Raw genomic sequence first — 27,868 nt, forward strand, 5'->3', positions numbered from 1 at the left:
AACAATCCACACCAACATAATCCCAGTTTACATCACAAACCACAATGACACACTCCTAGTTGCAAGCATTATACATCACTTATCATCTACCCAATCATTTTCAGTCAAACATCACACAGCTCATTTAAGTCCTGTCTTCTTTTAAATTTTATTCCTCCCTTGTATGTGTTGTTCCCACAATTCCCATTTTTTCCTATGTAATTTGCTCCTATCCTTTTCTAAAGATCACAGTTCCAGTTGTTTTATCTTTGTTACTATATTTACTACTTCTAGTATAGTTGGTTTAGATTTTGATTTTCATTTTCTAGTAACTGCTTTATTGGCAGCCACCGTAATTAGACGTAGTAAGGCCTTGCCGTGTCTAGGCAACTCCAATTCTGTATCATAGCTCAGAATAATCATCTCCTTCATCACACCAATCTGCCCACCCAGCATCTCTGACAGTGCATCCCACAGGGAATCCTTAAAGTCCAACAACTCACTGAACTCCAAGAAAATATCTTCCCAATTACCTTTTCCTTCCCCGTCACACCTCCAAAATTTGCTGTCTACTTAGGACAAATTTCCTGCAGGCAGACTACTTGGGGTATAAAAATATCTATGTAAATATTTCCAAGCAAAACTCCTAAATCTACTACAGTTTTGGAGACATACTTATATCCTCCCATTGTTTCTTTGTGACTTGCTTATCCAATCTCTCTTCCCAATCCTTTCTAACTTTCTCTGATTGATTCTTATAGTTATCATGCAATATTTTATATGCTCTACTAATTATTCCTTTTCTAATGGCAGCTTCTGTTCTAGATTCTACTAAAATCTCTACCAGTGTTGGTCTTTCATTTAGAGCCCCCCTATTTCTTTCTCTTTGCCTATATTCTGATATCAATCCTTGATAGGGAAGGCAATCTCTAACTTGCAGTCCAAATAAATCCTTAGCGACTTCCCATTCTATCATCTTTCCCTCTTTAGATATTTGCTCCCGATACCTTAGTTCCTTCCTCATTTTTCTCCAATAAATTCCAGCCCCCTCTTGCCTAGTGTCTATATCCCTAATTGCAGTCATCCTTATGAGCAGAATCATTTTTCTCCATTCATGCGTTGGCTTAGTTCTTAGGATACTTTCTGCTACTTTACAGATATAATAAGAAGTTATGTCTTACCATAACGTTCCATGTTAGTTGTCTTCTTCTCGCCTTCTTTCTTGCTGGATGGGTTCGGAGCCGATCCTCGGCTCCGACTCGGCCTATACTATAGCTCGAGAGCTATTTTTACCGGCTCGAGGCAGCCCTATATCCCACAATACCATGCGCTAACTCCCCAGATCTCGTTTGGAAGCTAAGACATAGTATAAATAATAATATTATAATAATAATATTATAATCCTCTTTTACGAGTACAGATTACCTGCTAGTAAGACTAAGGATACAAGGAAAAAAACGCAACATATTGTATCTCCAGAAATGGAAGGACTCAGAAACCTCGAGTCTATCCAGGCTAGGGGGCAAGAGGGAGAGACGCAAGAAAGAAGGCGAGAAGAAGACAACTAACATGGAACGATACCAAAAAATGTCCAAGGGGTTCAACAGCCAAACCAAAATGCAAAACAAGGTCCCCAGGACAGACCACGATCCACCAGCTTTTCTTGTAAAAAAACAGCTTTATTGTAGCAATGAACCAAGACCACAGTGCCAACCCAATGGTTAAGCGCTTTCACGTATTCCCATACGCTTCATCAGAACAAAGATGAATGGAAATGGCACACATTAAATATTAAAAAAAACGCCAAATTTCATCCTTAATTAAATAATTGTACAACAGTACTTAAAGTGACAGCTACTAGTAGCAACCTAAGGTAACCACACATTTTATGCAAGTCGATAAATAAAATATTCTTCACAAAAGTAATTAATTAATACAATAGTCCATGTATAACCATTGATCTTGAAAAATTCATTTAAAATAATACATAAATTGTTCCTACCATATGTACAAAAGTATATATTATTGTGTATACTAAAAAGTTAAATGCATTTGTAAACAATCAACTTTTAATAAGAGGCTTTGTAGAAATCATTTCGTTAAGACCAGGAAAGCATGCTGCATTTAATTTTAATTGCCATTTGATTTCTCTTTCTCCCACAGTTTTTTTAAATTCACCACCCCTGGGATTAGGCTTCACCTTCTCTAAAATGGCAAACTGGAAGTTGTGACAAGTACTGTTACTAACCACGTGGCGAGATAGAGCATTGTTTTCGTCCTTTTTCTTAATACAATATTGATGGTCGTATATTCTGTTCTTAAACTGTCTGTCAGTCTTCCCGACATAAAAACAAGGACAAGTATTGTACATAGCTAAATATATCAAATGACTAGACAGACAATTCCCATTAGCAAACCAAATAGTGTTCCGATTAATATTGTTTAATGTAAACCTCTCACCCTCAAATATAAAGGAACATTGTGGACAATGTCCACATTTCTTGGTGCCCCTATTTGTATCAAACTTTTTTGATACCTGCCTATTGGATTTCCACTCAATGATCTTTTTTTATGTTAAACCCAGTTTTGTGCACAAAGGTGGGCTTATCACTGATGTATTCCTTAATGCCCTCATCACTGGTAATAATGTTCCAGTTACCCTTAATTATGTCCTTCACCTTACCAACATGTTGCCCATATCTTAAAATGCAAGATTTGGAGTAGTGGGACTTACTCATTGGTAGTGTTTTTCAAAACATTAGGAATATTACCCTTCCCTAATAAGGGCGGATATTTTCTACCCCATTCTTGCACTACATAACCAGTCACATCTTTAATCAGATGATCAGGGTACCCTCTTTTCTTAAACAAACTACCTATAAATTCCATTTCTTGTTTCATCTTCACTTCCAAAGATGTCATCCTAGCAGCTCTGATACACTGCCCTTTTAATATACTGTGTTTCTGAGAGTAAGGGTGTGTGCTGCTAAAGTCTAGGTATCCGTTACTAAACGTATCCTTTCTGTAAATCTGAGATTGGAAAGTAGAACCATCATTATAAATAAATACATCTAAGTAATTAATGCCTATTCTATCAAATTGATGCACAAATTTAAGATAGGTAGTGGTATTGTTAATGTATTCAATGAAGCTATCAAGTTGAAGTTCATCCCCCTTCCAAAGAATAAACAAATCATCTAGGTAACGAACATAACAACCAATACATTTCATCCAGTCTGAACTGAGAACAAATTCCTCTTCCCAGAACAATAAAACCAGATTGGCGTAAATGGGGGCACAGGCTGCCCCCCTTTGCCACCCCTGAAATCTGTCTGTAATATTCACCTTCATAATAGATGAAGTTGTTGTCAAGTACAATTTCTATGAATTCAGTTGTAAGTTGTATTTTGTCCCAACAGTAGCCACTGTGTTTAGACAGACAGTTAGTAAATCTTTGTATTCCCTCAACTTTGGGTATACATGAAAAAAGATCTTTAATGTCCACTGTAACAAAGATCATATTGGAACTCCAAAGATCCTGGGTAAAAATACCCAAAAATTCCCATGAATCTTTCATGATGTGTTTGGTTCTACCTATAATGTGTTTGAGCCAACAATCAACCACCCTACCAAAGGGAAAGGTCTTGCTGTGGCTCCCAGAAATGATGGGTCTAAAAGGAGGATCCAATAAATCTTTGTGGACCTTCGGTATTCCAAAGATAGTGGCCAACTGAGGGAAATCTACTTTCAAGAATTTGTATAGGTCTTCATCAATTCTTTCATCTATTAGAAACTCTTCCAAGTAAAGATCGATTCTATGGCGAGCTATATTAATTTGATTGAGAGATGATACCTCATATTGGGTGGAATTGTTGAGAATGTCAAATATTTTGGCTGTGTAAACATTCTGATCATATAACACAATCCCACCCCCCTTGTCAGCAGACATTATCCGGATGTTGTGTTCACAAAGGGTATCAATAATCATCTCCATCTCACTATTATTGACTCCTTGAATTCTGTTACCTCTCACTTGATTGAAAAGTGCATATACTTCCTTGTTAACAACATTTTCAAAAGATGTTAATGTTCTGTGCATAGGTGGTGTGAAGGTATTTCTTTTTTTTTGAGGGTATTAGTACTACTGGATTTGACAGAGCTATCATGAAAAAATATATTCAAATTTAATTTTCTCAAAAATAACTTAATTTCAACAAGGGTATCAACCAGGTCAAAGGGTTTATTCGGAATATACTTCATACCCTTAGAAAAAATAGAAAAGTGTTCTTTGTTAATTGGAAAGGAGGTGTAGTTAAACACTTTAAGATCACCTTCAACATTTACAACACTATTTGGTACAATTTCTGAATTTTGAGAAAAAGCTTTAGTACAGGCCCTGTTGTTAATTCCTTCTACTTGTACCAGCGTTTCCTGCTTCCCTGCTTCATACCTGTTTCCTGCCATCTGTTGTACCCCCTCCCCCTGGTGATAAAAAATCTTTACCATCAGTAAAATTGTTAAAACCTTCACCCTCTACATACATACTATTGACATTGTGTTTCTCCATATTGCTCTTAGACCATCTATACACATTGCCCTTTTCATATTGTTTTAAATCTCTATGAAATTTTTTTGATTTCCTGTAAAAGCTCTTTTTACCACTGTTCTCAGCATATTCAAATTGCTTAACAAAAAGTTTTTCCCATTGTGGAAACACCAAGTCATTGGTAATAGATTGACTGATATCTTCTGCCTCTTTCAACATACCACCAAGCTTGTGATCATTACAGCCTAAAATAAACTCCATGAATTGCTTCCCAAAGTTGTCAAACATCTGATTACATTTACTAATGTTTTCGGCATTCAAGTCAACCCCAATGGGTTGCTTGAAAAACCTGAGCCCCATAGGAACAATATTGCATTCTAAACATTTCCGTAAATACATATTATCTACCTGCAAATTCTTAATTCTAGTGAGCTTATTACCAAAAGTAAAAATCTTTTCTTTCAAAGTAGAGTTGGACATTGCATAATTATTATGTCCATCCTGAACTTTACCCTCAGAACCAAATTCAAAGGGTAAACGTAAAAATTTGTCAAAATTAACTTTAAAATTGTCATTGTTCCCTTCTCGGGAATTGCACATAGTCTTAGTTACAGTACCTTGCGTGTTTTTATATAAACCACTCTGTTGCACCTCCAAAACGGAGTATGTTCTTGTAGGTGGCAAACGCTTGGGTTTCGCTCCCGAGATTAAATATACGTCATCCGGATGGTTAGCCGATTCATTCGAAAAGTTAAAAAAGCCTCCATTGTTACCCATTCTCCCTGTAGATTCAGCCAAGACCGAATTGGAAGAAGCAGTCGGTCTTTGACCGTTAGGTATATCATCCATACTAGCATTACCAGTCAGTGAGTGTGGTGATGTCGAACGTGATGGTGTAATCATCTCCTGCCCAACCCGAATGGGCGTATTCTTAACTGAACCAGTTGGCGGTGTCATTAGTTCGAGTAAACGGGTGATTTCACCCTTTAGTATTGCTAGTTCCGAATGAACTTTATCCAATTCATCCCTCCACCCTGGAGAGAAGTTTGCAGATAGGTCGTTGATGGAATCCATGGCCAAACACAAACGACTCGATACCAAAAAATGTCCAAGGGGTTCAACAGCCAAACCAAAATGCAAAACAAGGTCCCCAGGACAGACCACGATCCACCAGCTTTTCTTGTAAAAAAACAGCTTTATTGTAGCAATGAACCAAGACCACAGTGCCAACCCAATGGTTAAGCGTTTTCACGTATTCCCATACGCTTCGTCAGAACAAAGATGAATGGAAATGGCACACATTAAATATTTAAAAAACCGCCAAATTTCATGGAACGTTATGGTAAGACATAACTTCTTAATGTTGTCATTCTCGCCTTCATTCTTGCTGGATGGGACAGCGTACCTAGCATCTTAGTCCTGGGTGGCTCAATGGAACAGACTCCTGAGTACAGTGGAACCAAAATCAGCTCTATTTCTGGAGGCTAAATCAAGCTTGTAATGGGCAATAAAGGTATGTTTGGACGCCCATGTAGCTGCTGCACAAATGGCATCTAGTGGTAGCCTTGCTTGAAACGCCGTTGAAGTTGATAGTGCCCTGGTTGAATGAGCCTTAGGCCTAGAGGGAAGTTGCCTGTGTCTCAACTCATAGACCAAGGTAATAATAGATGTCAGCCATCTGGAAAGAGTAACCTTCGATACCGGAAGCCCTTTCTTGCCTGCAGCATAAGAGAGAAAGAGCTGGTCTGACTTTCTGAATTGTTTTGTCCTGTCTAGGTAATACCGTAATTGGCGATGAACATCTAATGAATGTAATTTTTGTTCAGCCCTGTTGGTATAGTCTGGGAAAAAGACAGGCAAATCAATGGAGTGGTTTAGATTTGCTTCCGATAACACTTTTGGTAGGAAGGAAGGGTTTGTTCTGAGAGTTACCCTGTCTTTATGAAAAACCAAATAAGGAGGACGGACAGACAAGGCTTGAAGTTCCGATACCCTTCTGGCAGATGTTATAGCTACTAAAAACAGCATTTTCCAAGAAAGAAGTTTGAGGGAGCAAGAAGCTGCCGGTTCAAAAGGGGGCAGAATTAGTGAGATTAGAACTAAACTCAAATCCCATTGTGGGGGTGGATCTTTGACTGGAGGTCTGAGCAAAAATATGCCCTTGAGAAAGGCTTTACAGAGTTTGTGGGACATAATATTTGCTTCTGAGAGTCCAACATGAAAATTAGCAAAGGCCGCTAATTGTACCCTGACAGTGGCCGATGATGACCCTGAATGAAAAAGCTCCGCCAGAAAGTCTAGAACCTCATGAATGGGTGCATGGAAAGGATCTAAGGACCTAGTTTGTGCCCAGTGTGAAAAACGCTTCCATTTACTCGCATAAGTCTTCCTAGTATTGGACTTATGGGAAGCCAGAATTATATCACGAACAGGAGGAGAAATAAGTGGAAGCCTGGCTATGGCTGGAAGTGGAGCAACCAAGCTGTGAGGTTGATGGAATGTAGAGACTGATGCAGCTTGCCCGTGAGGTGGGTCAACAGATCCGGAAGGGGTTCCAGATGCCAAGGCTGTTCCAGTAGGTATTTGTGCAGGAATGGGAACTAAACTTGTCGAGGCCAAAACGGGGCAATGAGGATCATTTTGGATCTCAATGCGGTTGCTTTCTGAATTAATTGCTGGATCAACGGAAAGGGAGGAAAGGCATAAAGAAGACCCCGGGGCCAAACGTGAACAAGAGCGTCTCTGAGGGGTTGGCCTGGCAGAGGAAAAAGTGTGAAGAAGTCGAGGCACTTGCTGTTTTGGGGAGTTGCGAGAAGGTCACAGCAAGGCTGGCCCCACTTCCGAAAAATTCCGTCTGCTACCGCTTGATTTAGAGACCACTCGTGAGGCATGAGTATAGTTCTGCTCAATCTGTCTGCTATGACATTGGACTTCCCGGGGATGTGCATTGCTATCAGAAACCGTTGAGATGAAATCACCCATTGCCAAAGTCTGAGTGCTTCTCGACAGAGGGGGTAGGACCTTGTTCCGCCCTGCTTGTTTATGTACCACACCACAGACATATTGTCCATTTGAAATGCTATAGTCCCTGTGGGAAGAGAGCTCTGAAGGGCTTGCAACGTCAAAAGCACTGCCCTCATCTCCAGGACATTTATGTGCAGGTGGCATTCTGACTGTTGCCAAGTGCCCTGGACCGTCCTGCCCTGATAATGCCCCCCCCCACCCGATCAGGGAGGCATCTGTTGTGACAGTGGCAACTGGAGGGGGGAGAACAAAGGGTCTGCCCTGAAAAAGCTGAGGGGAAACCATCCACCAGGAGAGATGTTTCTTGCAAGATGGGGTTATCAAAATGTTGTGGGTCATTGGTAGCTGTTGAAAGGACCACTGAGAAAACAGCATCCACTGAAGGAGCCTCATGTGGAAGCGAGCTAATGGAAGTAGAAGAATCGCCACCGCCATGAGGCCCAACACTTTCAATACTAGCTTGACTTGGACTCTGTTGGGCTGAAACAGGGGCTGAACATTCCGCCTTATGTCTGTCACTCTTTGAGGTGGTAATGTTGCAGACATTTCTGTGGTGTTTAATACGGCGCCTATAAAGTTTATACATTGACAAGGCGACAAGGAGGACTTTGCAAAATTCATAGAAATACCCAGACTGTTGCAAAGTTGAATAGTGTAATCCCTGGCCATTATGAGATCCTGTTTGGTGGTAGCGGAAATGAGCCAGTCGTCTAAGTATGGAAACACCTGGAATCCTTTCTGTCTCAGGTGAGCCGTGACCACTGCCAAACATTTGGTGAACACCCGGGGGGCTGTGGTGAGACCAAAGGGCAGGGCCCTGAATTGAAAATGACTGACTCCCAGCCGGAAGCGGAGAATCCTCCTGGAGCGCCTGTGTATCTTTATATGGTAGCACGCATCCTGGAGGTCTAATGAGCATATCCAGTTGTCTCTGCCCAAAAAGGGTAGAATGGACTGCAGTGTTACCATCCGAAATTTTGTCTTTAGTACAGAGTTGTTTAACCTGCTGAGGTCCAAAATGGGTCTCCATTCTCCTGTCTTTTTTGGTACCAAAAAGAATCTGGAGTAGATTCCGGATCCTAGCTGATCTGCTGGGACTGCCTGGATGACTCTTTTTTCTAACAGCTTTTTTATTTCTAGCTAAGCCTGACCCCTTTGTGCGGGTGGTACGTCTGGTAGGGGTTTTGGCGGTTGTACCAGAGAGAAAGTGAAAGGAATTTTGTAACCCTCGGATATGATCTTCTGTACCCATGTGTCTTGGGAGAGGGATTGCCAGGCTTCCGGGTACAGAGATAATCTTCCCCCGACTGCCTCCGAAGGCGGACAGTCAGGCAGCTTCTCAGCGATGCTGAAAGGGTTGGTCAGGAAAAGATTCCCTAGAGCCCTGGTTCTGAGGACCCCCTCTGCCCCTGGGGCGGCGTCTGTTATTATTTCCCCCTCTGCCTCTAGGGGGAAATTCACCACGTGCGGCAGGCGCGACTCCCTGAGGTTTGCGGAACCACATCTTTCCTCCCTTCTGTCCCTTAGGATAAGGTCTAGAAGGAGTGGAAAAACGGACTCCCATGGCAGAGAGTCTTACCATATTGCTCGCATCTGGTGAGGGTATTCTTCACCTGGGGTCCGAACAATTCTGAACCGTCAAAGGGGGTGTTGGTGAAGGACGCCTTGAAGGGATCGGCAAAGTTACAGAGTCACATCCAAGCGTGACGTCTCAACGCAACGCCTGTGCCAGCGGCCCTACTCGCTCCATCGGCTGCATAAGAGATAAGCTGCATGGAGGAGTTAACAATGGAGTTCAGGGTAGCCAGCTGAGAGTTTATTTTGTCCTTAAACCCCGCAGCAGAAGGATCCTGTACCGTTTCACCCAGCTCTTTGAGCAAGTCTCTCTGAAGGCGGGTGAAATGACATAAATAGTTCAGGGATCGCATAGAAAAGGTCGCTGAAGCAAAGGTCCGCCTGCCGTACCTGTCCATGGTCCTGGACTCTTTGTTAGGAGGATGAACAGATACAGAAGGATCAGCCAATTCCTTCTTAGTGGCTGCTGCTACCACCATAGCATCAACTGAAACACCTTTGGTGAGAAAGGATTTGTCATCTGGTGCAGAAATAAATTTAGAAGGCCTCCTAGGGGTAGGTTCCATTGAATCAGGAGCTGCCCACACCTTTCTAGCCACTACCTCCATTAGTGGGTCGAAAGGGGGAGACACCCAGGAGGTGGAAGGGCGAGATCCAAAGGCGTCAAGGTAAACCGACTCGTCCTCGGAAGGTTTGAGAGTGGACCAATTTCCCCTCTGTCTTAGGATTTCCAGGATGTCTGAAAAGGAGACATCCTCAGAGGGGGATCTGGGGGAACCTTCCGACTCATCCAAGTCGGTGTCCGACGTGACAGACTCGGGGGAGTCTATGTGCTTCCTCATGCACTTTCTTTTCCTAGGGGGTTCCCCTGAAACTTCAGGGGAGCCCTCGGAAGAGGAGGAGACACCCAAGGTGGGTACCCTACGCTTTGGATCTCTGCTGTCAGGTGTAGGAGGATGGCCAGAGACCGTAACAGGCACTACAGAGGGAGGAGCCGCAGAACTTAACCTTGGAGTGGACACTGGGTCCAGCACACTCCTCATCACCTCGAAGGCCCCCCTATCAGATACCAAAGGTAGCCCCGGCTCTGAAGAGACCGGAACCGCCCCCGGAACCGACAGAGAAGGCTCCGAGAATGATGTCGGGGCCGAACTAACCAGAGCCGAAGCTCCGAGAGGGAGAGCGGGGTCGGACAAGGGTCCGATGCCACTCGCCCCCTCGGAGCCGACAATGGAGTCTCGGCGCCCAGACCTCTCCACGGATGGAACCAATGAAGAGGTCGGAGCCGACGACACCGGAGCCGAAGGAGGAAGTATCGGCTCCGACGTGGGCAAGGTCACGGTTCCGACAAACTCCGGCTCCGAACTCGAGAGATGAGTCGGAGGAGGAATGGATAGCTGTATCGAAGAAGCCACAGTTTGGTGAGATGGGCTCTGGAGCATTTGGGCCAGAGCCTGAGATTTTATGTGTCTACTGACCACCCTCTCGATGTCGTGGTCGGAGAGCCTGGATGACCTCGATGAATGAGTCCTATGACTCCGCTCCGATAGGAGAGGGGACCTAGGAGCCGATCTGACGGACTCTAGCGAAGGGGACCTAGAGCGCTTGAGTGCTGGCGTCGGCTCCGATGATGGTTTCGGAGCAGAAACCACTTTGCTCGCCTCGGAGCGAGACGGAACCGAGGTCGGAGCCGTCTCGATAAAGCCAGCCCTCGGCTCAGAAGCTGGAGCCGAGGGTTTGGCGTTTTTTTGACGACTTCCCCGAGCCAGACTTGGACGGGGAGTCATCAGGCTTTAACAAGCCCCTTAGGATGAGCTTGTTACGCCTTTCCTGCAGGACTCTTGAACTAAATCCGTGACAAACGGAACAAGAGTCCTGCAGGTGTAAAGGCCCCAAGCAATAGACACAAGAAGTGTGACCGTCTGTCAGAGACATTTTCTGACAGCACGAGTCACACTTCTTGAATCCCGAAACCTTAGGGTCCTTTGACATCCTGACAAAAAAAAAGGAACACAGTCAGTCCACACACACACACTTATTTAAGTTAAGGGGAACTGACTAAAAACCCACACACACACTGAAAGGGGTGGGGGAAAACTAAGGAAAAGCCTGTAGGCCCAAGATAAAAAAACTAACTAAAGAAGGGGAAAAAGGGCTACCGAAAGGGTAAGGCAGTTAGAAGGGACCTAAAGAAGGGTAACTAACTGGAAAAAAACTACTGAGACTGAATATATATATGAAAAAAGCACTTACTGACCAGAGCCGGTAAAAACAGACTACCTCGCAGCAAAGCGGCAAACGAGATCTAGGGAGTTAGCACATGGTATTGTGGGATATAGGGCTGCCTCGAGCCGGTAAAAATAGCTCTCGAGCTATAGTATACGCCGAGTCGGAGCCGAGGATCGGCTCCGAACCCATCTAGCAAGAATGAAGGCGAGAATGACAACTTAACATCATTCTGTATGATTACTGTTATTCTCCTTAAAGGCCTGCATCCAAAATCTCAGTCTCTCCTTGTTTGTTGAGCTTCCCACCTGTATCATCATCATCCCTTTCCACTTTGAATTATAGTTTTCTGCTTGTGCTATGTATAGGAGCCTTAACTGTGTAGCTCTGAAATACCCCTTCAAATCGGGTAATCCCAATCCGCCCTGAGATTCCTCGACTTCGTCAATGCCAATGCATTGGATTCACTGGTTGACACCTCCACAAGAGGTGAAAATATCCTGGACCTGGTACTAACCAACATGAGTAGCCATTGTAGCACCCCTACAGTGTCATCCTCCTTGGTAAAATCTGACCATAAAGTGATCACTTTCAAAGTCACCATCTCCCCTGACCCCCCCATCAGAGTCAAACAAAAAAATCTTCCAAAGCTAACTACAATCTCCTGAGAGCAGGAATAAGCAGCTTCACAACCACCGTCCCTTCAGCTGGAACTAGCACTAATGTCCAAGCCTACACCAAAAACTATATGAGCACCTACATAGCTGTATGGACTCAGCAATACCTGACACGACCAAATCATCTTCCTTAAGGAAGAGTAAACTTGTCTGGTGGACAGCAGCAATAAACAAACTCTAAAATAAAAGGAAAAAATTGCTTTCCAGGACCAAGAAGGAACAGGTGTCAAGTTGGAAGCAATATCTCCTTTGTCTGAACAAGCAAATAAGGTAACTGGTGAAATCCTCTAAAGCTAACTTCAAGTCCAAATTGGCCACATCCACTAAGGACAATAAAAAGGCCTTCTTCACATATGTCAGCAATCTCAAAGGTAACACCCAAATCTGCTCTGAATTGGTGGTCAAGAACAATACATACACAAAAGCCGTAGATATAGCCAACCTACTGGCAGATAGGTTCAGTGAAAACTTCACACCCCCTGTCCCCCCATCAGTAAACCAGGACATTCCCAGCACCTGCCCCCTCCTCTCATCACCAGGGAGCAGGTCTTTAATGCCCTCTCAAAGGCAAAAAATACAGTCTCTCTGGGACTTGACAACATCCCTGGCTGTGCCCTACATGAACTCAGGCATGAGCTCTTAGCTCCATTAGGCACCCTGTTCAACCAAAGCCTGAGCACTGACTTTGTCCCAGCCAAATGGAGGACAGCCACTGTAATCCCTCTGCACAAAGGTGGAGTGTCCACTGATCCAGGTAATTATAGGCCCATCAGCCTAACTAGCCTGATCTGCAAAGCCATGGAACGCATTATCATGGACCTTATAAACAAGGATACTGGCAACCTCCAAACACTTGACCCCACACAGTTTGGTTTTGTCAAAGGAAGATCATGCCTGTTAAACTCAGTCGATTTCTTCGAAACAGTCACCAAAGCCATGGACGAGGGGAAGATGGTGCACACCGCCTACCTTGACCTAGCCAAAGCATTCTACACTATTCCCCACATAATAGATACCATTAACCCGTGTGTTACCAGATGGGTAGCTAACTGGCTCACTGATAGAGCCCACTCAGTCAAAATAGGGGAAGCCACCTCTAGTAGTAGACTCGTAACAAGCGGTGTACCCCAGGGATCAGTCTTGGGGGCCTCTACTGTTTGGGATATACTTTTCTGAGGTGCAAGTCAAAACCAGTGGTCTGTGGCTGACCAAATTTGCAGATGACCGCAAGCTGGGCGCTGTTTTAAATTCCCCTAGTGATGTGAACATCCTCCAAGAGGGCCTTACCCAAACTAATGACTGGTGCCAGAAGCATGGCTTCAAACTGTATGCCAAGAAATGCATCATTACCCCCTTTGGGGAAAATGGTGCCCCTACTAATTATCACATTAATAACAACGTACTAAGCATGCAATCAGTCATGAGGGACTTGGGCACCCAGGTTGATAGCAGTGTTCTGTTAATGTTGTCAAATGTTTGCTTCCTCTCCACAAAAATCACACTGATCCATATCTATTAATTTTGGCATTACTTTTGCCAATATTTTAGCCATTATAGACATAAACACTTAATAATCATGGTTTAGTATTGAAATGGGTCTGTATGAAGCTGGACCTAATAGATCTTTACCCTCTTCAGATATTACAGCTACCACTGCTTTCCTTCAGGATGCTGGCACTTCTCCTCTTAAAATACTGTTAAAGACAACCTTCCAGATCTTTATAAGTTTTTCCCTCCTACCTTCCAAACTTCCACTGGAATACCATCTATTCTTGGAGACTTTCTGGTGGATTGGTTATCCATCACCATTTTATCTCTTCTCCTACTATCCTAACCAGTAGACATTGAGGCTCATCTAGCTCTAACCTTGGCATATTTAATTCTTCCATAAACATTTCCATTTGTACATTTTCTTAATTTCCATATTTCTCTGCTTTACAGAGACTTTCATAGAATTTCCGAAATATTTCTAATACCTCTACAGGATCTCTTATTATCTTCCTAGTTATAGGCTCCCTAAGACTGGGAACAGCCCTTTTTACTTTCTGTTACCTAAGTCGTTATGCTAAAGGTTTTTGTGCTCTAGTGTTATTGTCAAAAAACAGTTGCTTAACAGCAAGTTTTCTAAACTCATGTATCTTATCAAGGTAATCCCTTATTTTCTGCTTAGCATTCTGCAGTTGATCCTCTTCTTGTTCTGTGAGATCTCTCCCTACTCTGCAGCACTTTAACATTTGTCAGTCCCTCTAAATAATTCTTGTTACTTCTTAACGACAGCCCCCTTTCTTTTATTTCTACCCTATTTTTAAACTCCACCTTAATTTTATCCCACTCCCTAACTATATTTTCAGAGCAATTTCTATCCTCTTGAATAGCTCCTGAATTAATCTCCACAACCCACACCTTAAATTCCTCTCTTTTCAGCAGATAAGTGGGAAACCACCAGTACCCTAATTATTATTTCATTACCTTGTGTTTTTATTTTAGTTATTATTGGTGCATGATCTGAAACAGCTAGCTATTGGGTGCATACCAAGACCTTCAATTAAATGCACATGTTCCTGTGAAATGTAAATTCTGTCTAGCCAAGCCCAGAAGGGAAAGTATAAGAAAGGAGGGTTGATTTTTGAAGAAATTTATGAAAATACTTGACATGGAAGATGTGAATTCACTAACAGGAGTTTGGAGTGAATTTACATATTATTTCCCAAGATATAAAAACTGTTGAAAAGAGAGGTATTTAAGGAATGGTTAGTGGGACTTATTCAGGAGCTATTAGAGAAGATAGAAATTTCTTCTGAAAACATAGCTAGGGAGAAGAGTTTAAAAATATGGTGCTAAAGAAAAAAATAAGGAATTACCTCGAGAATATGCATGAGTTAAGAAAGACTGCTGTTAAGCAACTGTTTTTTCTTCTTCTTGAAAATAACTACAGAGCACACAAAGTTTTAGCACAACGACTCAAGCAACAGAAAATAAAAAGGGCTGTCACTAAACTTAGGGAGCATATAACATGAAAGGTAACAAGATATCTTGTAGAAGTATTAGAAATATTTCACGAATTCTAGGACAGTCTGTATAAAATATAGAAATATGGAAATCAAAAAAAGGTACAAATGGAAATGTTTATGGAAAAATTTAATATGCCACGGTTAGAGGTAGATGAGACTCAATTACCAACAGTTAGGATAGGAGGAGATGAGATAAAAATTGTGATGTGAAAATATTTGGCATGGAAGATATGAATTATTCCCCAAGATACAAAAACTTGTCTAGGCTAGACAGAATTCTCTATGACTGGGTGGAACATTGGGGATTTTTCTTGAGATTGGAGGTGGGAGGGAAAAGGGTATTATACAGCCTCTGGATATAATCTTCTGCACCCAAGTATCTTTTGTTAAGTCTAGCCAGGCTAGTTGATGCAGGGATAATCAACCCCCGACTGTCTCCAGAGGTGGACAATTGAGCCTTCTTTCAGAAGCGTTGGTAGGTTACATCAAAGAAAGAAACTCTGGACCCTGATTTTGTGGGCCTCCTCTGCCATGGAGGCAGCGTCCACCATTAGAGTCCCCCCCTTTGCCCCTAGGAGAACTTTCTCCACATGTGTTCTAGAAAGGACCCTGGGACTTCCTGAATCACATCTTATGACAACCTCACTGATTCCTAGAAAAGCATACACCCACTGCAGAAAGGGTCTTTCCATCCTTCTCACACCTGGATAATGTGTTCTCACTTTGGGGCCAAACAAAGACTTGCCATAAAAAAAAAATACTGACGAATGAAGACTTGAAGGGCTTGACCATGGCATCAATGGGCACCCCTTTAGCCCAAAACTCCTTCCCAGAAGGTGGTGCCAGAATATTGTCCAGTCTTCTGGGTATGGGTTCAACTGTGTCAGGTTCTTTCCATGCCCACTGAGAAACTGAATCAATAAGCTCACTGGTAGGCCGAGTAACCCAGGAGTAGACGGGTCAATACTGAAAGCCGCTAGGAACACAGACTCCTTGGATAAAGGTTTGCTGGGTGTCCAAGCACCTGTTTTAGGATATCAAAGATGTCTCCAAATGAGACGTCATCAGGAGGTGATCATGGGGAGCTTTGACCTTCATTGAAGTCTGTATCCTCCATGACTGACTCTTGTGGGGATTCCAAGTGCTTCCTCTTGCACTTCTTCCTAGGGACATCCTGTGGTAAAGAGTGAGGAGCCTCCAAGCACAGAGACATCAAGGTAGAAGGGCTGAAGATCTGAGGGGGTTGGCTCCATCCATTCTGCCGGAGCAGAAAACACCCGCTTCACAACCTTGAAGGCTGATCGGCCCGGAGATGGAGAAGACCCTGGCGCTGAGAAGACAAGCTTCTGGAGTGCAGTCCTTCCACGCTCTGAAAGCAATCTCCCAGATGAGGAAGCCAGAGCTGAGTTGTCCAGTACAGAAGCTCCAAGGTGCAGAGACAGCTCAGACAACTTCAGAGTCGACTCAAATGCCTCAGATCTGACAAGGAAGCTTCTACTCTGAGAGCTCTCTTGATCCGACTGAACCAGAGCACTCAGAGTAAGCCTCTGATCCAAAGATAATGTTATCTGCGGATCCAAACCAGAGAGATCCAGAAGGCTCAGATCCAGGGACTCTGAAGCAACCAAAGGAATTAGAGGAGGAACCTGACATGAGGGTGTAGTTGAAGGATGGACCTCCTGATCTGAAGGGGTAGGAGCCAATAAGACACCTATCTGAAATTGCACTGAGAGGATCTTCTGCAACATTCTTTCCACATCTTCCTCCATCAAACTTCTGAATGAATGAGTCGAAACAAGAGAGGGGGACTTGGATTGGTGTCTTTTCAAAAAGGGTGACGGCGTCCTTGAAGGCACAGGATCAATGGACAGTGAATATCTTGTCCTGGGAAGAGTTACAGGATTCGAGAAAGTTGGATGTGATGGCTTTTTTGTCAGTTTTGAGGTAGTTGGATCCATCACTTTTTTCTTCCTGGGATCCTAGGGAAAGGAACTTTTGGATATTATTGGATCCAGCTTAGGCCTTTTCCAAGATGGCTTTGAAACCAGGGTGGATGAGGTGGAAGGTTTTGGAGACCATAGCTTCAATTCTTCATTTTTCGTTTTGGGGAACTGAGCCTCAGATACTACCTCTCCAAAAGCAAATGGTAATAATCCTTATAATATAAGTTTTTTTTATTTCTACTAGAGCCCTAGGATTGAAACTATAGCAGATCGAACAATCCTCTTGCAGATGTAATGGCCCAAGGCAGAAAACCCACATAGTGTGGGCGTCTGACATTGGTATCTTGTGCCTGCACTTGACACACTTTTTAAACCTAGTGGGGCCTTTTTCCGCCATTATACTAGCAATTATAAAAAGGAAAACTTAAGTAAGAACATTTTTTGTTTTTTTGGAAAGAAAGAAGGCAGACGAAAACTACCAGTGAGGGTAATAAAAGACTACACTAAAGTGTAGAAAGGTAAAAGGAAAAAAAATTACTAACAATAGTAATTCAGGAAGTACAAATACTGTACAATAGATAAAATGAAAGAAAAATTACCAATTATGCTAACAGAAGAAATACAATGTCATATGGGGGTAGGGGATGAGAAATATAAGAAATATTAGAAAACATTAGAAGATATAGGAATTTAAAAGATAATAATTATCACTTATCCGTGAAAGCTCGAGAGTGAGGTCAACCACATCTTTCATGGAAAGTGGCAAACAAGATCTGGCGTAGCTTAGGGCTGGTGCATTATGGGTAAGGGACAAGCTTGAGAGCTTCTCGGTTACCATGAGCTTTAATAATGGCTAAATCGAATTCGAGGATGGGTTCCAAACCCAACAGCTGAAGATAGAATGAAAATTGACAACATCAGATCAGTATTTTAAGAGGAGAAGGAGAACCAACATCCTGGAAGAAAGCTGTGGTAATTGTAATACCTAAAGGGGGTAACAATCCATCACATCCAGCTTTATACAGGCCTATTGCAACAGTAAACCATGATTATAAAGTGTTTATATCTATAATGGCTAAAATAAATGCCAAAAGTGATGTCAAAATTGATAGATATGGATCAATGTGGTTTTGTGGAGAGGAGGCAAATATTTGACAACATTAACAGAACACTGATGATCCAGAGGGAAGCAGCATGTAAGAAAATACCATTGTTGTTGGTGGACCTTGATGCATGGAAAGCATTTGACACAGTAAACTGAGACTTTATCAGCAGGGCAATGGAAGCATTTGCATTCCCTGATAAAATTATAAGGTTGATTAGGAGGATATATGAGGAATTGGAGGTGAAAATTAAAGTGGGTGGAGTCCTCTCTGATAACTTCTGCTTGAGCAGAGGAACCAGGCAGGGGTGTCTCTTTCCCCTTTTTATTTGTATTATATTTAGAACCACTGGCAAAGAAAATAAGGGACTCAGAAATTCAAGGATATGATTGGTATGGCAATCAAAAAAATCTGCCTCTATTTGCAGAGGATATTATTTTATACACAACAAAACCAGAAAGGGGCATTACAGTGTTGCAGAACGTTTTGGACACTACACTGTTGTGAAACATTTTGAGACAGTTTCAAATCCTTTCGGGATACAAAATTAATGTACCTAAAACAAAGTCTATAGCGGTAAATTATGTACTCACACGACTTGTTTCAGATATGATATAAAATCAGAATTGCTTAGACACAGGCCTTGTTGAGTTTAATTATGGTAGCTGTGAAAAAAGCAATTACTAGAAAATGGAAATCAAAGTCTAAACTGACTTTACTAGAAGTAGCAAATATTGTAACAGAGATAAAACAACTGGAATTGAGATCTTTAGCAAAGGGTGGAAGTAAATTAAAAGGAAAAAATGTGAATTCTGGGAACAATACATGCAGAGGATGAATGAGTTGTAAAAGAAGGCAGGATTTGAATGAGCTATGTAATGTTTGACAATGACTGGATAGATTATAAGTGATGTATAGTTTACTATCATAATGTCGATGACCAGTTCTATTTTGAACTAAAACATTGACATATTTTGTCGAAATTTGACGTTTACGAAAATGTAAATGTCGAAAATAACCCAGTAAAGTCAATTTGACATGAATCGACATACCGTTTCCTCTGCACCTAGCACAAAAAGAACACCAGGACTTGTTGTCAGCAGTATGAACATATTGCACAACATTTTACTTTACGTTCTTGTCCCCCCCACCCCCTGCAACTTATATATTTCAACTCAGAGATCGCACTACAGTCAGGAAAGGGATGAATTATCCTAACCGCACTGTACAACGATCTCTGACAGTACTTCGGAGTTCATATCAGTGAATGCACAGTGCATTCACTGATATGAACTTTTGATAGGGAGATGTTCAGCAAGATGGACATTCAAAAATCCAAATTTTGAGTGTTCCATCTGCGGGCATCTCAACTCGCAATTTTAATAATAAACCGTGATGTATATTGTTTGCAACTAATTGTGTCAAGATGGTTTGTAATGTAAAATGTTTGCAAATGAAATTATATTAATATGGTTTATTTTCATTTATATAAATGTAAGTTTGCCTATGTCATATGTCATAATTTGTTTCTTGTTCAAAAAAAAAAAAAAAGAAGGATTAGTTCTCAAACAAACCCTGTCCTTAAGGAAAATTAGATAGGGTTGACTCAGTATAAGAACTTGCAACTCAGACACTACTCTTGCAGAGGTCAGAGCAATTAGTAAAACTATTTTCAATGTTAAGGATCTCAAGTCAGCCACATTAGCTGGATGTCCTTTCATATTACTGTTGCAGCATTCTTAATATAAGAGATCGCCTGCCAAGGATAGCCCAATGTACGTCCAGTATACAAAAGTCTTTAGTACCTACATGCGCCATACGTCACACGTGTGCTCCTTGCGTAAGGCATAGGGCATAAAGGGGATATACAGATGCACACACTTCAGAACTTCTTTGCTGACAGTCTGAGCACCATCACTGAATGTCAGTCTGATGCCTTTCTTCTGTGCAAATTCCCATTTTTCAGATAAGTGCCCTGTTGGGGTTCTTCTTTATTCTTTCACTTTTATTTTTAGTGTTGCTGGTTTCATGTCATCCAGAAAGGGCAAACGCCAATGCGGGAGGCAGATTCCCCTTAAAGATCATCAGGAGCAATGTCTCTTCTATCTGGGTGCTTCCCATGACCATACACAATGTTCTATTTGCCAAGCATTTGTCCCCAAGACCCTACGCAGTTGCCTCTCCTCCTTGTCTATTTACCTTGAAAACCAACATCTTAAGCTGTTGGCTCAGGGTGCTATGACAGAGTCTTCCTGTCCTAAAAGTCAGCCTTCAGGCAAGAAAAAGGTGAAAAAACTTAGATCTGATATGGCTTTTGTCCAGTATCCTCCAGACACTCTTCTTGAGGCTAGTGAAAACCCACAGAACTGCCCAGTTATTGCCTCAGATTCCGTAACCATGACCCCATCTGAGGCCGAAATGGATCCGACTTCAAGGCTTTCCAAACCTCTGCTCCAGATGTTGAGGGGGAACCTTGGCTGATTACATCTGAAGGACCAAGGGGGATTCCACAGAGGTTGGTGAGGGAAGAGCTCCTACTATGCTTACTGAGTGTCAACAAGGGTCTGATTCTCCCAGGGTCTTTCATGTGGATGTCCTGCAGACAAAAAAAAGAGAAAACCAAGCATATTTCCCCTGCAGTTAAAGATCCCCAGTGAGAATGGCAAGATTTTACTCAGGGGTTATTTAACATTTTAATGGCTTTAAAGCCTCCTCAAGGGGTCTCTGTGTTTGCCACTCCTTGGTCTTCCACTCATCTTACGAGACCTAGGGAGCAGAATCGCTCTAATGAGGATCAGGGGGGAAGAGTCATTAGTCTTCTCTTCTCAGATCCCTTCCTCATTGGACTATGGTTCAGAGGAAGAAGATTCTATCAGCCCAGACTCCCCTTTAGTGGAACGCTGCTCTGGGGATGCTATTTCCTGTATGGCGGAATTCTTTATGTGGGATTGTTCTCAGGTTTCTGATATCCATTACAGGTAATAAGAGCTCATCCAGATGGAGTCTCCTAAGCCTTCTGCTGTTCCTCCAGTTCAGGCTGCCTTCCTGAATACCTTTTCAGCAGCTTCTGTAGCCCCCTGATTCTCAGCCTCCAGCTCTTAAAAAACCTAACAGATTTTACAAGCTGCCTGATGATTGTAAATTTCTATATAAATGCCTTTTTGCTGATCCTTCTGTGGTGTTTGCCTCCACTGACAAAACTTCCAAACTGTTGCCCTCTACTAAACTGCTTCCTTCAGATAAGGAAAGCAGGGCCATGAAGAGGCAGGGCAAAAAGGTCTATATTGCTGCCACCCTGTCTTTTAGGGCTATTAATTAGTAGACCCATCTGACCAGTTATGTTTTAGCCCTCCTTTCTCAGGTTTCTCAGATGATTTCTGATCTTCCTATTTCTGAGGGGAAGGTTTCAGCCCTTTCCTTGTTGGGTTCTACCTCCCAAGTTGCCTGCCACTCTATTGAGTCAGTTATGATGCAACTGCTACCTTTTCCAGGGCTGCTGCATTTGGTTCTGTTAAGAGGCATTACTCTTGCTTTGTCTTCAGGCTTTACTTGATGACGTTAAGACCAAATTATTGAATGCTTCTTTGGATAATAAAAATCTTTTCTGCACTGCTGTTACTGAACTTTTTAAATCTCTCCAGGATAAGCGCAAAGCATTGCAGGAATTGAAACACTGGATGGCACAGTGGTGCAGTGGTAGCATTGTCGCCTCACAGAAAGAGGTTCTCCGGTTCAATTCTCAGCTGGAGTACCTTCTGTGCTGACTCTGCATGTCCTCCGTGCGTTCGTCTGGGTTTCCTCTGGGTGCTCCAGGTCCTCCCACATTACAATGACATACGACTGGAGCGTTCCTCTCTGGGTCTTGACTGAAAATTGGCTTCATTCCAAGTCGGACTTTCTCAGTAAACAAATGTTAAATAAATAAATAAATATTTTGCTTCTCCTATTCCAAAATTTCAGAGGAATTACCCTTCCAAATCTTCTTTTGTTTGCAGACAGTCTCACACTCCACTCAAGGGGGGGAAAGGGTTCTAGACGTGTACCTCCTGCTAAATCTACACAGACCCCTATTTCTCAGAAACTTCTTTTTTAGTACAAGCCAGGTTCCATTTGACAAATTGCTTATTGTTTCCCTCAGCCAGGTTCCCTTGTCCATTTGTGTTTCCCTGTCCCTTCCAAATCGGTTAAGGATCACAACAGACTCTTGGGTTCTGTCCATTATCCTCCAGGGCTATTTTATGATTTGGAAATCTCTTCCTCCCTTTCTGGGTATCCCTTAACCTCCACAAGAACAGTTTCTTCTCTTTCCAGAGGTGTTTCATTCTCTTTTGACCCAACACCATTCAGGCTGTGCTCCCTGCCCAGGAAGGGAGGGGATTTATTCCAGAATGTTTCTGGTTTCCAGGAAGAAGGGCTCTTGAAGACCAATTCTGAACCTTTCTCAGCTCAATACCTTTCTCGAGGTCCCTTCCTTTCAGATGTTGTCCCTTCATGATTTATTTCCACTTGTTCCACAGGCCTTTCTGGTCTCCCTGGATCTCGTGGATGCCTACCTTCATATCCTCATCCATCTAATTTTTTAAGAAAATGTTGTGTTTGCTTCTGCTTTGCATTTTCAGTTCTTTCCTTTGTCCTTTGGCCTCTCTACTGTCCCAACGGTATTCACTAAATACCTCGCTCCTGTCATTGGTTCTTGCAGGATGACATGGGTTCAGATATTTCCTTATCTGGACGATCTGCTTATTCCAACCTCATCCCTGAGGCTCTGCTTCAGGATCTCCAGTTTACTATTTCCCTGCTACAGAGTCTAAGATTCACCATAAACTTTCAAAAATCAGTCTTGAGTCTTTTTCAGAGTCACATTTTCCTTGGTTGCAGGCTCCAGACCACCCCCATGCTGGCATCTCTGCCTGTCTCCCAGGCCCTGTATCTGATTGCCTTTTTCCAGTCTCTTCTTCCTCTGGTTTTAGTCATAGCCAGGGACTTTCTCAGGGTCTTTCTGTTTATGGCTTCCATCATTCCCATGCTGCCTCTGGCCAGGCTCCATATGAGAAAGCTTCAGTGATACTTTAAGTCAGTGTGAATTCAACACTGTCACTCCATTGACTTCTTAGTTTCCTTCCTTCCCTGTCTCAAGCTGGAGCTTCAGTGATGGATTCATCAACTTTCTCTCAACCCAGGGCTTCTTTTCCAGACTCCAGTCTCTACTCAAGAGCTCTTTACAGATGCCTCGGACAGGGGGTGGAGAGCTTCCTCTGTCTCTCTCAAGGTTCAGGATCTCTAGCCTCTTCATCAGCAGTCAGACCACATCATCATCAAGGAGATGAGGGCTCTGCTTCTAGCTATTCATATTTTTCATGCTCTCTTTCATCCCGGGCTCCTCAAAGTTTTCACAGATAATACTTCAGTGATGTGGTATGTCAACAAGCAAGGGGGTACAAGTTCCTACTCTCTTTGCATACTCTTCAGGTCTGGAATCTAGCTGTCAAGTGACTCTTCAGGCTGTCTACATCCCCTCAAAACACAATCCAGTGGCAGGCTCTTTGAGCAGGTCCAATACACGACCTCACAAATGGATGCTTCACACAGATGAGTTCCTGGACATTGTTCATCAGTGGTGTATTTCTCAGCTAGATCTTTCTGCCTCCTCTCTGAAAAGACAACTTCCTCTTTTCTGTTCCAAAGTCCCAAGTCCTTTGACTTGGAAAGTGGATATCCTGTCTTTTTCTTGGAAGGGGATGTTTCTGTATGCCTTCCCTACCCTTTCTCTGCTTCTGACAGTCTTGCACAAGATTAGGCAGGACTCTTCCAAAATCTTGTTGGTGACTCCCTTTTGGCCCAGACAGTATTGATTCTCCCTTCTTTCTCACTTGGCCAGGGGCAATCACCACAAGTTACCTCACCAGGTGGACTTTCTCACACAAGACAAGGGGTCTCTTAAACGTCCTCACTTTCACATTCTTCAACGGATGCTGTGGGTGATCGGGTTCTTATCCCATTTAGGCATCTTTTTTTCTAAGGATGTGCTTCAAGTCCAGCAGAAGTCCATGAAGTTCACTACCAGGAAATCATATTTGTCCAAATGGAAGAGATTTTCTGCCTGGTGCCTCTCCCGCCATCAGGATCTTCTATCTGCAGAGGTTTCTCTGGTCCTGTCTTATTTGTGTGATCTGCTCCAGGCTGGGTTGGCATATTCTTCAGTTGAAGCTCACCTATCAGCAGTTTCTGCTTGTTTACCCTCAAATCCTCTTCTGGCCTCTAAATTTGAGGTCAAACAGTTTCTTAAATGCACCCTTCATATTAGGCTTCCCAGGAAGTCTATTCTGACTTCCCAGGACCTCAGTTTTGTTCTTGAAAAATTGACTCAGGTTCTTTTTGAGCCTGCTGCTTCAGCTTCCTTACAACATTGTACATGGAAGACTGTTCTTCTTCTGGCTCTTACTTCATTCAAGAGGGTTTCTAAACTTCAGGCTCTTGTGTCTGTTCCCCCTATCTTATTTTTTCACAGGGACAGGGTGTCTTTTCATGCTAATCCTTCTTTTATACTCAAGGTGGTCAATGAGTTGTCTGTTAATCAATCAATTCATTTGTCTTACTTTTTTTCTTCTCTGCAGTTTGACAGTGAGAAGTTCTCCACACCTTGCACTTGCATAGACAGTTCCGATATTATTTGAATAAAACTAAAGTAATTTGCAAATCTGAGCAACTTTTTGTTTCTTTTCATCTCAAGTCTTTGGATTTAGCTTCTAAGCAGAACATCTGTTCTTGGATATCTAAAGCCATTTGTTTTACTTATTCCTTTCATGGCAAATGTCTTTCCTCTTCAGTAGAGGCTCACTGTATCACAGCTGTTACTTCTTCTGATGCTTTTTTCAAGGGGCTGGATACTAATTCCATCCTTGAGGCTGCTAGTTGGTCTTCTGTCCATACCTTCACTAAGCATTATATGCTGGATGTTATTTCCAGGACTAGAGCTGGCTTTGCCAGGGCTATCCTACATGGGTTTCTTAAGGGTTTTCAGTGCTTTCCTCCTCCCAAGTTTCCTCTTGAGCCTTTGTACTCTCCCTTACCTTAGAAATACTGCAGTGGTGATATGGAAAGACACAGTACAGTTGTGCAAACTCTTACCACAACAGAAGATGTCCTCTTCAATGTTGCAGTATTCACGCCCTCCCCTTTGTCCCCTTTCCTCTAGTCTGTTTTCCTTGGTCAAGGGATTCTTCTCTCTTCCTCTCTCCTTTTTCTCCTTCTGGATGCACATGTTCCTCCTGGAGCTTTTCAGTACAGAAGTGGGTGCATCCATACATCACCTTTATGCCCTATGCCTTGGGCAAGAAGCATACATGTGACATATGGCACCTGTAGATATTAAAGGCTTTGGTATATTGGCCAGATGTTGGGTTATCCTTAGTAGGAGATCCCTTAGGTTAGGAATACTGTAACAATGAAGAGAAGGACATCTACTGTTATAGTAAGAGTTCACAGAACTGTACTTTCACATGGAGCAAGTGTTAGCTTATCTAACACAAAATTAATATCCCAAGAAGAGGCCATTGGTTTTCTTGGAGGCCTCTTATGAAACCCCCCTTTAAAGAATATCTTGACATGAGACTGCATTGTATGAGTGATGATCTATGGGCAGACATGCTGAAATGGCCTAAAAATGTACCTTGAATAAGAAGAAAAAAGAAAGACCATAAGAATGTTTCTCACACAAACATTGTAAAACCAGTGAACAACTAGCCCTGAATGGGTGATGGTTATGTTACTGGCACCAACTAGAAAACCTTTTTAATTTACTAATATATGATGTTCTTGTAACAGGCTTTCTTGCTTCCATTAGTACCTGCTGCATGTTGTCAGTAAATAGGTGCCTAAAAGGAATAAGACCCTATCATCCAGGCAGTCATTTGAAGATGACTGATGTCAGGGTGTATCAAACACACCTGTTCTTGTGTGAGAAGACCCAGTCTGTGAGGAAGCTTGTGGTAATTGTCCCTGGCCATTTCCAAAAGTAGGGTGAACCACGGTTGCCTGGGTCAGAAGGAAATCACCACACTGATCTCAGGGGATTCTTTCTGAATCTTCAGACGTACCCTGAGTATTGGTGGAAAGGGTGGAAAAAGCATACAGAAACAATCCTGTCCAAGGAAGAGGCATTTGTCTTCCAGACTTTCTTACATGGAATCCTGGAACAGAATCTTGCCAGCTGACTGTTCAGACAGGAGGGAAAGAGATCTATTTAAGGAACTCTTCACAGATGGATCAAATCTAGCTTACTTTTGTGAGGGTCTGCTGTGGTCCTGCTCAGCTTCTCTGCCACACAATTTTGGTCTGATGGAATGTAGGAAGTCTGTAGAGTTAGACTGTACCATGAATCTATATCCAAAGCCTAACATAGCCAGTCTGCAAAGGGGGGTACGACCTGGTCCCCTTTGCTTGTTGATGTACTACATGACTGTGGTATTGTTTGTAACCACTTGAAGAGGTCCCAAGGACCAAAGATGGTTCAGAGAGTTCAGTGTGTTGATCAGGGCAAGCATTTTCTTGATATTTATGTGCTTGTTTCTGTCCTTCATGTCCCACACACTCTGCAATTTTATACCTCCTGAAACTTCTCCCAAAGCAAAGTCCGAAGCATTTGTGGTGACTGACTGCTTTGGCACATGATGGAGAAGGACAGATTGGATTTAAGGCTATATGTTGTTTCCTCCAAAAGATTTCTCTTCTGCCAAACCCAAGCACTGGTATTTGGAAAGATAAAGGTTGTTGATGCTGGGACCAAACAGATTTCACATGCCACTGTATCTTACTCATGTGGAATCTTGCCAGAGTATCATGAGAATCATAGATGCCATGAGACCCAAAATCCGGAGTTATTCTCAAGCAGTTACTGAAGTCTGAGTGGAAAACCTTAGGAACAGATCTAAATACGGAACTATTTTTCCTGTGAAAGAAAAGCTCTGAAATGAGGTTCCTAGTTGACATCTCAGGAACACAATCCTGTGTGAGGGAGTCAAGAAAGACTTTTGAATGTTCTCTTGGAATCTCCACTTGTGTAAGACATCTCTCAACCAACAGAGAGATTCCTGACACTTTGAAAAAGACTCTGGAAATATAAGTAAAACATCTGAAAATGGAAAAATGTGGATAGCATGAAGTCAGCAATGAGCTATAAGTGAAGTTAGACACTTTGTGAACACTCCTGGTGCAGTGGATAGTCCAAGGGTTAGTAGAGAACTGATAATGTGATCCGGAAATACAAATTCTAAGAAATACTAAGAAATGTCTGAAGTCTGGATGAATAGGGATGTGGTGATAAATATCTTTTAAGTCTAATGTTACCAGGAAACTTAAAAGAAGAAGAGGTAGCAGGTTGTGAAGTGACATAATTTTGAATTTGGGCAGTATAACAATCAGTTTAGGAAGTAAAGATCCAGAACTGGTCTCCAGGCATTTTCTTTCTTTGGCACTAGGAACATCCTTGAATAAAATCCTTCCCAACTTGGGAAAAAGGAACTGGTTCTACCACGTCTTGGGACAGTATGTGATAAAGTTCAGATAGAAACAAAAAAGTCTGATCTGAAGGATCAGGAATCCCCCTGGTTAGGATACATTTCACTGCACTGCCATCTGTTATCCTGATGAATGATTTTCAAAACCCATTTGTCTGAAACAATCAGCTCCCAAAGACAAAAATGGAGATTCAGACTTTCTGAAGAGGTCAAGGAAGGAGGGACAGGGTTACAAGGTTTTTTGAATAGTCATTTTAACTTGTTGGACT

The 27,868-nt window shown here is 42.5% G+C and overlaps 1 protein-coding gene across 1 annotated transcript in view; it reads right to left on the bottom strand.

The window, feature by feature from the left end:
* EFCAB8 (EF-hand calcium binding domain 8) overlaps positions 1-27,868 on the bottom strand; it is a 3,728,836-nt gene that overhangs the window by 2,453,868 nt on the left and 1,247,100 nt on the right. Inside the window, exon 13 of the mRNA XM_044089017.1 lies at positions 4,430-5,704. Coding sequence (XP_043944952.1) covers positions 4,430-5,704 — 1,275 coding nt within the window. The remainder of the gene's footprint in view (positions 1-4,429; positions 5,705-27,868) is intronic.

This window comes from Protopterus annectens, chromosome 12.part0 (genome assembly GCF_019279795.1).
Source record: "Protopterus annectens isolate FY-2018-M chromosome 12.part0, PAN1.0, whole genome shotgun sequence".
Taxonomy (NCBI): domain Eukaryota; kingdom Metazoa; phylum Chordata; order Ceratodontiformes; family Protopteridae; genus Protopterus; species Protopterus annectens.